A 12,473-nucleotide genomic window follows, 5' to 3' on the forward strand; every position below is an offset into this window, starting at 1 on the left:
TGGCCTCAAATCGGCCTCTCTTTCCTCGCCCGAAAAGATGACAAAAACCCTTTCCTGGACATTAATTATAATAATTATTAAGTTAAAACAACATAAAAATGTTATCTGTCTGCACATTGAAAATTAAGAAAACAAATGCCATGTTCTTATCGAGATGAGTCTCCAATTAAAGTACAAATCAATTTGATAAATACCAAGTACAAATCAATTTGATAAATACCAACAGATTTGGCCCCAGGTGGGTTCCAATAAAGAAGAACTGCATATAAAAATTGAATTGAAAGAGAAAGCCTCATTTACGTAGTGGAAGATTAGGAGAGGAGGAAACCTCATGCAGCGGGTAAATGAGACGTAGTAAATTTGTTTTTTAACCTATCGTGTCCAATAACTAAATGAAATATAGTGTATTTGTGAGTAGTGTAATCATAATATACCAATACAGTATTAAAAGGGTACGGGACTTAATTAAATACTATGTATGTGTCTTTGAAAATAAATGAGGTTTGTTTGTTCAAAATTTTTTCGTGGGATGGTCTCATTGATCATATTTTTAGATATATTTTTGATCTGATCCAAAAATATTATTTTTATATATAAAATATCACTTTTTATAATAATTATGATAATCCATAAAATCGTATCAGAATATACCTATTTTTTTTTTTTTGGATTAATCTTTATCTCTGCAAATTATGTTGCAACTGAAAAAATGTAGACATATTGCAATTTTGTCTCTTTCCCTTTTGTTTATTTTTTTGGAAAAAGTGGAATGCTTACTTTCAACTTTGGATAACATGCAGTAATTGAAATAAACTCCCCACAAACCCCAAATTTGCTTTGTAACCGAAATGTGAATGCCTTTCTCAAACGCCATGGATTAAAGCGAAAAACCCTTCAAAATTCTTCTTTTTATTTCCTTTTTTGGATTGGATTGTTTTCCTGCGAAGAATATTATAGATGGGTGAACTTGGGGTGGTGAGTAAAGACGGCGTTGTCTTCAAGGAGGAAGAGCGCTTGGTTTGGAGTTTGGGCACTCCTCCTCCTCCTCCACCTGATCCGGCGTCGTTTAGTGAGGATTGTTTATCTGCGGCAGAGGAAGCGGCGGCGGAAGTGGTGAATTACATTCATCCTACTTTAGACTCCGACGAAAACCGAAGAGACGTCATTGATCATCTTCAGAGACTCATCAAGACTCAACTTAATTGTGAGGTGGAATCTTTTTCTCCCCGACTTGTTTTTCGAGTTTTTAGCGGATTAACTTTATGCTTTATTCTATATGGTTCTCCACTTGTGCATGTGTCACATTTCTACACTTCCTTATGAAATTCTTCTTGAATTTTCGGGATTATATTTGGTGATTACTTCCTTTAGGGTAGAGGAGAAGTGAAATAGCATCTATGAGTTGAAACTTAAATCTGTTTGATAAAAGCCAGAATACCAACTCCAAATTTGTGAATAGATTGATTTATTCATTTGATAGCTCTTGTGTTAATTCTTGCTAAGTCATCCGGGATATGATTTATTTATTCATTGGATAGATCTAATTAGTTTACATCTTTTTTTAATTTCGTAACAGAGTGATTTCTATAATTCCATAAACTGTCACACTCATTTGTTGTTCCATTTGTAATTTGGTGTTCAAACACCACAGGTTTTTCCTTATGGATCTGTGCCACTCAAGACATATCTACCTGATGGAGATATTGATTTAACTGTCCTTAAAGGTCCTAATGTCGAAGAATCGTTGGCTTACGATGTTTTTACTATTTTAAAGAAGGAAGAGCACAAAGATGATACTGACTACCAAGTTATGGATACACAATTTATTGACGCTGAGGTAGTTCACATGTAAATACTTTATTAATTTGGTTTGCTGAATGACTTTGTGTACTCACTGGATATTTATGATCACTTTGTGTAGCGTTTAAGTGTGTTTGTTCTTCTGAATGCAGGTTAAACTTGTGAAATGTCTTGTACGGAACATAGTGATAGATATATCTTTCAATCAGCTAGGTGGACTTTCTACTCTTTGTTTCCTAGAGCAGGTAGTAACAAACACCTTTTTGGAGAAACTGGCTACTCTGCTTTTTTTTTTTTTTTTTTTGCATCTGACAGTTTGTGCATATTTAATTTATCTGATGATAACTTCGATTGGTGTTACTACATGGATTTTTTAATTTTTAAAATTTCACCCCAAACTTGGTTTGCTGATGTATCATGGTCTTCTTTCTCAACGCAGGTCGATCGTCTGGTTGGGAAAAATCATCTATTTAAACGTAGCATAATCCTCATTAAAGCCTGGTGTTTTTACGAGAGCCGTATCCTTGGTGCAATGCATGGTTTAGTTTCTACATATGCTCTGGAAACACTTATTCTGTACATATTTCATCTTTTCCATTCCTCCTTAAGTGGACCTTTAATGGTAACTTCTCGTGACTCACAATCGTAACCCCTGACAATTATGGACAAGTGCATCCTTTAGTCAATTATTTGTACTCTTGTACTCAGGCACTCTACAGATTTCTGGATTACTATAGTCAATTTGATTGGGATAACTATTGTATCAGTTTGAAAGGGCCAGTTCGTAAATCATCCCTGCCTAATATAGTGGGTAAGCTGTCTCCTTTGGTTACATGTTTGTGATTTGAATTTAATGCCCTGTGTCCTGTGTTTAATGTTCTCATTCTCCTTTAATTTCTCTCGTTATCTTTCTCATTTTTACTCTCCCTTTTGGATGCTAGTCTCTCTGTTTTTGTCTCTGCAGTGAAGTTGCCAAAGAGTGGATGGAATGATCTATTACTTGGTGAAGAATTCATGGAGAACTGCGTGGAAATGTTTTCAGTTCCACATAGGGGGTCTGAAACAAACCAAAAGGCATTTCAAACAAAACACCTCAATATCATCGATCCACTAAAGGAAAATAACAACCTTGGGCGCAGTGTACACAGAGGTAATGAAAATTTTAATTTGTTGCCTTTTTGTGTAGATGACTTTCAGGCTCAATGACATCTGAAATTTTAGGTTGAGATACGACCTACTGTATCATGCCAGAATTTTTTTCCCCCAGCCTTTTCATTGATTTGGCTCCACATTCAGCATTCTCAAGTCATGTCAGATTTTGTGATTTTGTGGTCTTTCAAGATAAAGATTTGGAAAATAATGTTCACAAACAAAAAACAGGTGAATTTGGATTTGACATGGTATCTCTTTGGCAATGTTTATTTTCATTCTCCGAAAATGTTTTCCTACTCTGGGAATAATTTAAACATTAACATAATATTTTATTTTTTAAAACTATAATTTTGTCCAATTTTCACATCTCCAATTTAATCGTTCTTTTCAAATAAACTTTTATTATCCTCAAAACTACTCTGTTAATGCATTTATATTCTTATCCAGTACTTTATACCTGATAACTTTAAAATATCCCATTCAGTGAAAAATTTATGTCCACATATTTCATGACTGATAATATATGTTCAAAATATATCATTTAGAAAACCAGACATTCTATTACATTTTCCAGTACAACCTCCCAAACATAGTTCTAAAAATCATACCTATGAAGATGCCGTAAATGAGACAAAACGTCACATATTCACTGTGTTTGGTCCATCTGCATCTTCTCCTGCTCTCATAAATCAAATACTTACAGTTCAAACATATTTCACACGCTTCTTATTACTTCTCATATCTGCAACTTTTTTTTTGTGGATTAATGAATGCTAAGGTATGTTCTCCACATGTTGCTACGGGAGTAAATGGTTCTTTTGATTGTGAAGATGTGGAATCGGTGTTTTTGCGTCAACTGAATGAATATGCTTATTTTAAGGTAATTTCCACCGTATCCGGAGTGCCTTCAGATATGGGGCTCGCAAGCTAGGTAAAGTTCTGTTACAACCGAGAGATAAAGTCGCTGAAGAGATCAATAAATTTTTTGCCAATATTCTTGTAAGGCATGGAAATCTCTCCAGAAGTTGCCTAGAACATTTCGCTCTAGAATTTGGTGGTGAAGTGTCTTCGACTATAGCTTTGTCAGCTGATGGTGAATTATTTTCTGAGGATGGCAAACTTCTAAAATCTTCTGTCAGTGATTTTAATGAAGATAATGTTGGGATTGAAGAGAAATATATTTTAAAGAATAACCTCGATAGATGTCTGGCAAGAGAAGTTCCTGCGGAGATGACATCACAAGTCTTAAGATCACCTGCCAAAAATGAAAGCTTTGAGGCAGGGAATTTTCGACTAAGTGACTTGGTAAATGCTCATGTGTTTGATGGCAATTCATGGTTGAAGAACAGGGAGAAATATGCTGAAATAAGTAATATGTATCAATTGTGTGGGAACAATTTGGAGTCTCTTTGTATAAATGGTTCGGGTTCCTCCATTCACAAGCCAGGTATTTTGGAAAATCTATGTGGCGATGTTAGAGAAGTGGACTCAAGTGACATAGGAGGAGTATCGGAAACTATTGATTCTTTGGCTGACCTCTGTGGAGATTATGATAGTCATATCAGGAGTTTGCTTCATGGCCAACTTTGCCATGGGTTTGCTTCATCTGCATCTATGGTGTCCAATCCTCCATTAGCACCTTTTCTGATTCGAAGCAAAAAGCGACTTGATATTGTTCCCCAGTCAATGCCTCTCAGGAGGACCTTCTCTCAAACAACTACCAGTTCTGAAGGGAAAGCCAATGTAAGGCACTTACTCTCCGAGCATGAAAGTATATTTTTCACTAGTCTAAATTTCATGCTCATAGGTCATTTTTTTTTCTGTTTTGCTATATAATTTCGACACGATCTTAATTTCATTTTCTTGTAGAAAGGTTTTTACAGGAAGAGATCGTCACAAAAGAGGGACATGAATAAGAAGCAGGACAATCAGAATCAGTTTCTGAATAATCACCGTAGTAACTGCTTATACCCAGATGTCAGCAGGTCAAAATCTTTTGGAAGCGATTCACATGATGTTCTGCCTGCTCAAAGCAGATCTGAAGGTCAGCTGGAATCAGATGTAGAGGGTCTATCTCCTTGTTCTGTTATTGATGGGAAACAAACCAATTCTAACTCAAGTCCGTGTAGAATTGAATTTGGATCAATTGGTAATCTGGCAGAAGAGTTGCTTTCACGCTTTACTAATGTTAGTGGCTCGACTCCAAGCAGATAATTAATCAAGAAAGGTATGGAAACTTCCCTTCACAATCTTCAGGTCACATGCATTTTCTAGCTCAAGGATTCTTTTCTACATCATCTCAAAGCATGGCGTATTTCCCTTTCAGGTTTGCCAGGCCGTCAATGTATCTTAAAGACGAAGATGACCGTGCTGAAAAAACGTGTTAGAAAGGATGGTTAAACTTGTACAAAAGAATGGATGGATATGACTTTGATGCTTTTACGTCACACATTTTGGTAGATATATAATGTGTGCAAATTTTCATTCTGTCACCGCAGAACTAGACTGATGGCCTAATAGCATTTAGAAAATATAATAGGGCGGAACTTTTTGAATGTCGGCCCTTGCTATCGAATACTAATACCAGTGAGTTGTTGATTGATGAATCAAGGCTTGTAGCATCATATACCATGGGTGCTTTCCGCTACCTTGTGCTGTATATCAGTTAATCCTTTGAAAGCCAAACCTTTTTCGGCTCGGGGTAGCATCATGTTGTATATTCAAAGGCTTTATCTATACAATGAAATACAAATAAACTAAATGTCGTAATTAGATAAAATCGTAAAATATATTAAAATGAAAATCATGTTCATATAAGAGTAAATAAAGTTCAAGTCACAAATTGGTTTGTTGGAGACTTAATCTAACAATCTCTCTCTTACTTTATAGCTAACTATCCATAGATCTTAGACTCATTACCTCACGGTGCTTCTCAAAAAATGGTCATGGCAGAGGCTTCGTCGATGGATCAACAACGTTATCTGAAGAGGCAACTCTCTATCGATATATCTCTTCTTCTCACATTTTCCTGGATGAATTGGAACTTTCTTAGTATGTGTTTGGATCGCTGAGGAGACCTCGGCTTCTTTGCTTGCGCAATTTCACTGTGTTGTCGCAGTAAACATAGATTGGATCAACTCCGTTAAGAATGACACCCAATTCTTGGACGAAATTTCTAATCTAAACAGCCTTCTTTGCTGCATCTGATGCAGTTATGTATTTCGGTCTCAGTTGTTGAATCCGAATCATCCAAATCTGATTAGAAGCTAGAATCAGTGTAACTTTCAAATTTTAATTCTCCACTTCCGTAGACCATTAATAAATTTTTAGTCATTCTCAAGTACGTAAGAATATATTTCACGGGTTTTCAATGCAATGGACCAGAATGTAATTTGAAACATCTACTAATTTAAAATACGGAAATATTTTTTTTTATTTTTTTAAAGCTCACATTTTCGAAAATAAACCTTTAAATATTTTGCATGCATGCAACCCTGTTGAGAAATATGCCATTTAAAAATTTAACGTAAACAATCAACAAAGAAAAATATTGTAATGTAAAAATTGCCAACTAGACCCTCAATCATGCATGAATGAAACAAAACAAGTAAAATCCTGAAAATCAACAGCGTAACATAAAAATGTATAAAATCAATCATGTCTACTCAAACCTCATGAAATCGTGATGTGCGAAAAAGTGTGGTCCTCGGATCGTGCTCGCACATCCAGCCCTGCCTACTCAGAGTTCGGCACCTCCAGTCTCCTCATCTAAATACTCACCTGCATCAAACACGCCTAGTGAGTCTAAAGACTCAACACACCTGCACCGCTAATAGCAAATACATATACATAGCACACATCAGTGAAAAATGTCGTAATCAACATACATTTCATGAACTTAAAAGTATGCGCGTAAACGTGTCGCATAAAATCATAACCTGTCAAAACATGTCTCATCATATCATCATATACATATACATTTTCTTTTAATTGAATTCAATGCATTTTTGTGATTTTCGTATCAACTCTATTCGATGGATCCATCTATAAACCGCGGTACCCGGCGGCGGGAACATCAGCGACAACATTACCCGTCCACTGAACCTTGGCCTCAACTCATAATATCTCATATAATCGTGTTAGTCACAACAAAATCACATCCTTCAAAACGTGTCATCATGTTCATTACTTAATAAAAACATGAATATACGTAAATTTTCTTTGAAACCACTTAATAAAAACATGCATATACATAAATTTTCTTGAAACCAAGCATGCACCATATTTTTCTTAATTACATAAAAAATCATAAACATGATGCATAAACATTTAAAACACGATAAAATTGTGCTCGGTGCGATTCCAGACTAAAAACTCACCCCGGGTGCAAAATGACCATTTTGCCCCCGGGAACCCAAAATGACCGTTCTACCCCTGGACCTCAACATTTTGACCCGAAGCTTACCAAAATCCTTAAAACATTCCAAAATACAATTAAATATACATTTATTAGACGTAAACTCGAGTCAGTTACAAAACTTAAACGATTCGTTTTAAAACTTGGACCGGGGTCCCGGTTATAGACTGAATCAATCCGAAACTTAACCAAATTTTTCTCAACTTATACCGTGACTTAAACCTACATGACCAGCCTATAAACCACCAATTATAGACCACTTATGACCCACGAAACAAGCCCAAAGTTTGCTGGAAATCTTCAATGTATGCACAAAATTTTCACAGATTTAGTGGTGTTACGATAAAATTCACATCTCTCTCATTTCTTATCAAAAAATTATGAATTTGCTAACGAATCAAAGATAACATAGAGTGCCACAAACCATATGTTGAATACATTTCCAGAAAACCAATCTATAAGTCGCAGAATTTGAAATAACAGAAGGTGACAGGTTTTGTGACACAGAAATTTCACAGCTTGTGTGGTTTTACGATAAAAATCATATATCCCTCTTTTCTTATTAGAAAATTACGGATTTACTATCGAATCGAAAATAACACAGATGATAAAAATTGTATGTTGAACAAATTTCCAGAAAACCAACCTATAAGTCTCAGAATTTAAAATAATAGAGGGTGACGAGTTTTGTGACACATAAATTTTACATCTTGTGCTGTTTTACGATAAAAATCATATATCCCTCGTTTCTTATCAAAAAATTATGAATTTGCTATCGAATCAAAGATAACACAGAGTGATATAAATCAAAAGTTGAAAACATTTCCGGAAAGCCAACCTATAAATCGCAGAATTTGAAATAACAGAGAGTGACGGGTTTTGTGACACAGAAATTTCACAGCTTGTGCGGTTTTATGAAAAAAATCATATCTCCCTCGTTACAATTGATCGGACCTCATCAAAACGTGTCTAACTCGTGACTCCAACCTATTTACACCGTAACTCCACATATCTCAGCTTTTACATCCCTAAACTCGAAGACCTAGCAGCCCCTTTCATGCAATACACAATAGCTCAGTTCTTAAAATATTGAATACCGATGAATTAAATCGAGTTTGATTTTCAAACCAAGCGGAAGACTATAAACATCATATTTATCATCATTGTAAACAGCACCTCAGCAATCATCATATTATTTAATATCTCATATGCAAAGACTATAAACACATTGTTTTACGTCTTTGTGTCAAGACTCCTGAAGTTCAACTCTCTTGTATATCTGTGAGTGATTGTGTACAAGAAATTTATCATTTATGATGTACATCTCAAATATATCATCACACAAGGGTTTGTGCTCTCAATTAGCTGATTTCTTCATGCTAACTACTCATGCTTTGTATCATCTTCAAAAGCTTTAGTCTGATCTTCAAGATGTTGTATTTATAGGCTTCAACAATGATATATACATTAGATACAAAAATATGATTGTTTGGAAAGTTTCTGTACTGTTTCTGAAATTGCAGCGGTCAAATAGCGTGAGTTATGTTCAAGAAAAACGCATATTTCATGTCAACCTTTGCAAAAATGACACCACTTGATACATCAAAGAATTCCTCATGCAAATACATATATATCAGCATATAAATGGTGTGAATGATGAGAAAAAGAGGTACAAGGCGTGCCTTGATGATTTAATGCTCACAAACTAGGAAAAATGTGCGTTGGGGAGGTACTGGAGGAGCGGGGAATGATTTTTTCTTGAAAAAAATGGAGGAAGCCTACCTAGTTGCTGAAATTCACGTTAGAGGCTGCTGAAACTAAAGGGGGTGGGCGGCCAAATGATTAGGTTTAGGGTTATGATTAGTTTAGGGTATGTTTAAATATTAAACATTGCACTAATGAACCATAAATAAGGATTAAGGGATAACAAAAAGGTGTTGGGCCCATTAAGAATGAAATCAAACCAAACAAGCCAAAAAATGCTTCCGAAAAATATTTCGTTTAGTTACGTTTTTGAAAACATTGTCTGAGCCCTCAAAAAATCCTCCGAACCTTTAAAATTTGCGTATTGGCTAAAAATATAACCCGACAGGTAAAAATACCCAACCAAGGCCCATTTTCAAAAATCATATTTCAAACACCTCATATTAAATAATTAAAAAATAATTATTCAATCAAAAATATTTTTCCTGAATATCCCCGGTCTTCGTTCCTCGTTCGAGCGCGAAATGCAACTTAAAATCCTAATGCATCAAACTTAAATAAACCGTGAATTAAAACACAAATTCATGAAATAATCATGCATTTAATGCATTAAAACAATTTATTAAAATATAAAAGAAATTTAATAACTTGCATGCATGTCGTTTATGTGGATCTTCAAATTTTCGGGACGTTACAATCTACCCCCCTTAAATTTAATTTCGTCCACGAAATTCACTTATCCTCGATAATAAAAAATTTACACTCTAATTATAGTATCCCAATAATCCACACTTCCGTTGTGCTACTCTGATAAAATAAGTGTTAATGTAATGATCGTGGGTCATTAGGCTGAACCAACATGGGCCTCGACCCATACCCATGCACCACTACTGGTCATGGGTCGGTAGGCTGGTCCAGCATGGGCCTCGGCCCATGTCCATGCACCGCCACTCATAAAACATCCCACTACTGAAAATTGGTTTCTTTCGACTCCCCCAACACTTTAGCCCAGGACCTCCAGGCATAACTATCTAGATTTTTAAAGTGTTGGTACCAGTTGGGTTAGTAGCTCAACTGGTACCAACACTTTAAGAATCTAATTACTTATGCCTGAAGGTCCTGGGTTCAAGTATTGGGGGAGGCGAAAGAAACTACTTTTTAGAAGTGAGATATTCTATGAGTGGCGGTGAATGGGGCCTATGCTGGACCATCCTAACGACCCATGACCAGTAGTGGTGCATGGGTATGGGCCGAGGCCCATGCTGGTTCAGCCTAATGACCCATGGTCGTTACAAAAAAAGGCGCATTGTTTTGTAACGATCATGAGCCATTAGGCTAAACCAACATGGGCCTCGACCCATACCCATGCACCACTACTGGTCATGGGTCGTTAGGATGGTCCAGCATGGGCCTCGACCCATGCCCATGCACCGTCACTCATAGAATATCCCACTCATGGAAAGTAGTTTCTTTCGTCTCCCCCAACACTTGAACCCAGGACCTCCATGCATAAGTACCTAGATTCTTAAAGTATTGGTACCAGTTGGGCTAGTTCGGCTTTGGCCCAAGGTTGCAACCCAGCGAGGAAATCGAAGAGTTTATTTTCTTATAATATCCCTTACATCCAACATCAGCGAATTGAAATCTTTTACATAATCCCGAGTAGTTCCCGTATGCTTCAATTTCCGAAGGGACTCCCTAGCAATCCATGAAGTATTGCCAGGCAAAAACTGCTATTTCAATTCATGTTTTAGGGCCTCCCAAGTCTCGATCTTATCACGATTTGCACTAACATCATCCGATAAACGTGCACGCCACCATAACTTTGCATCCTCAATCAAATACATACTGGTAATGGAAACTTTCTCTTCATCAGGAACTTTGGTTGCATGAAAATAAGTTTCCATATCCCACAAGAAGTTTTCCAACTCTTTGGCACTACGCTTTCCACCAAACGGCTTCGGATTATGGACTTTGAACTTGGTTGAAGAAGATTAATTTACGGTTGTTCCTGCACCGACCACCTTTTTCAATAAATTCAACTCGAGTTAGAATCCTTCACATTTTGATTCGAAATCTTCTCCTACCGACACCATCCTTCTTTCCACAAATTCCGATAGATCTGCAATGCAAGAAACATTTCTCTCTGCAACAGTATACAATCCTTCAACTGCTGGTAAAGAGTATTTGTTGGTAATTCGGTGGGAGTACCAAGAAGCCCTTCGATCCTTCGCATTCTTGTTTCAAGTTCAAGAATGCGATCACATGCCGAAGTATTGTTCGTTCTCGAAGTGCTAGACGAGTCTGCCATAGATGAACGTCTGCAATTCCACCGAAACTGAGCAAACCTGGCTCTGATCCAACTGTCATAGGGGACTAACGCACAACAACTTTTTTTTTCGAGTTTATCGCCCTTGTGAGGCATGAATGAACGCATTGATTCAATCAGCCAACTCTCGTCCACTCATGTTTAGGTACTTAGTGGATTATCGACTTCAAAGAGCCAAGCAAACCCACGCACACCTGCAGAAAGTAAGCAGCGCGATCGTTCATGGGCAATTGCCAAACGTTTGCATTCATCCACAATCAGAATACAATAAAAAGCCAAGGTTTGCACACACCAAAGGCTCACACTCGTGAATCTGCCCTTGTGCAACTCATGGAAATGCATATAAATGAAAATACAATGCAATAAACCGAACTAACTGCTTGGGATACCTGTCTTGTCAGAATTTGGACAAGTGTAACTGTCATGATAACTGTCCTGCTGCATGGATGACAAGTGTTTCTGCTCCTTGCATGCACACTATCCAACTGCCACATATTTTTGAATGCTGCCAAGTGTCCAAACTCGAATTACAACCATTCCAAACCTTCTGAACAAGATCCCCACGTGTCCAACAATTAGTCAACTCAAATTGGCTTGACTTGCCCAACCGAGCTCAACATGTCAACTTCATACTGCATCAAACACATCCACCCAATGTGTTAACTTGTTTATACACTTAGCCAACTCAAATATGCCTAAGTTATGTAGAACATAGTAGCTCAACTGGTACCAACACTTTAACAATCTAGGTACTTCTGCCTGGAGGTCTTGGGTTCAAGTGTTGGGGGAGGCGAAAGAAATCACTTTCCAGAAGTGGGATATTCTATGAGTGACGGTGCATGGGCAATGACCGAGGCCGATGTTGGACCATCCTAATGACCCATGACCAGTAGTGGTGCATGGGTATGGGCCGATGCCCATGTTGGTAACGATCATGGGCCATTAGCCTGAACCAACATGGGCCTCGGCCCATATCCATGCACCACTACTGGTCATGGGCCGTTAGGATGGTCCAGCATGGGCCTCGGCTCATGTCCATGCATTGTCACTCATAGAATATCCCACTCTTGG

At 37.2% G+C, this 12,473-nt stretch overlaps 1 protein-coding gene across 3 annotated transcripts; it reads left to right on the forward strand.

Moving 5' to 3' along the window:
• Positions 1-784: 784 nt before the first annotated feature.
• Positions 785-5,646, forward strand: LOC142530833 (uncharacterized). Of its 3 annotated transcripts, XM_075636687.1 has the most exons (9): positions 787-1,209; positions 1,652-1,837; positions 1,953-2,045; positions 2,240-2,422; positions 2,509-2,611; positions 2,765-2,950; positions 3,833-4,695; positions 4,822-5,179; positions 5,279-5,646. In XM_075636687.1, the coding sequence occupies exons 1-8, from the start codon at positions 958-960 to the stop codon at positions 5,164-5,166; spliced, it is 2,211 nt and encodes a 736-aa protein (XP_075492802.1). In that variant the 5' UTR covers positions 787-957; the 3' UTR covers positions 5,167-5,179; positions 5,279-5,646. The 3 variants fall into 3 exon arrangements, with proteins under 3 accessions (XP_075492820.1, XP_075492810.1, XP_075492802.1); XM_075636705.1 differs by lacking the exon at positions 5,279-5,646 and having other exon boundaries at positions 785-1,209; positions 4,826-5,100; XM_075636695.1 differs by lacking the exons at positions 1,953-2,045; positions 2,240-2,422 and having other exon boundaries at positions 786-1,209.
• Positions 5,647-12,473: the final 6,827 nt, after the last annotated feature.

Source organism: Primulina tabacum, chromosome 2 (genome assembly GCF_025594145.1).
Source record: "Primulina tabacum isolate GXHZ01 chromosome 2, ASM2559414v2, whole genome shotgun sequence".
Classification (NCBI taxonomy): Eukaryota; Viridiplantae; Streptophyta; class Magnoliopsida; order Lamiales; family Gesneriaceae; genus Primulina; species Primulina tabacum.

Bases quoted from the DNA above. Each gene is read 5' to 3' on its own strand.
- LOC142530833 (XM_075636687.1), top strand. From the start codon at position 958: ATGGGTGAACTTGGGGTGGTGAGTAAAGACGGCGTTGTCTTCAAGGAG. The intron at 1,838-1,952 runs GTAGTTCACATG...TTCTGAATGCAG, and splicing joins CACAATTTATTGACGCTGAG to GTTAAACTTGTGAAATGTCT. The intron at 2,423-2,508 runs GTAACTTCTCGT...TCTTGTACTCAG, and splicing joins CCTTAAGTGGACCTTTAATG to GCACTCTACAGATTTCTGGA.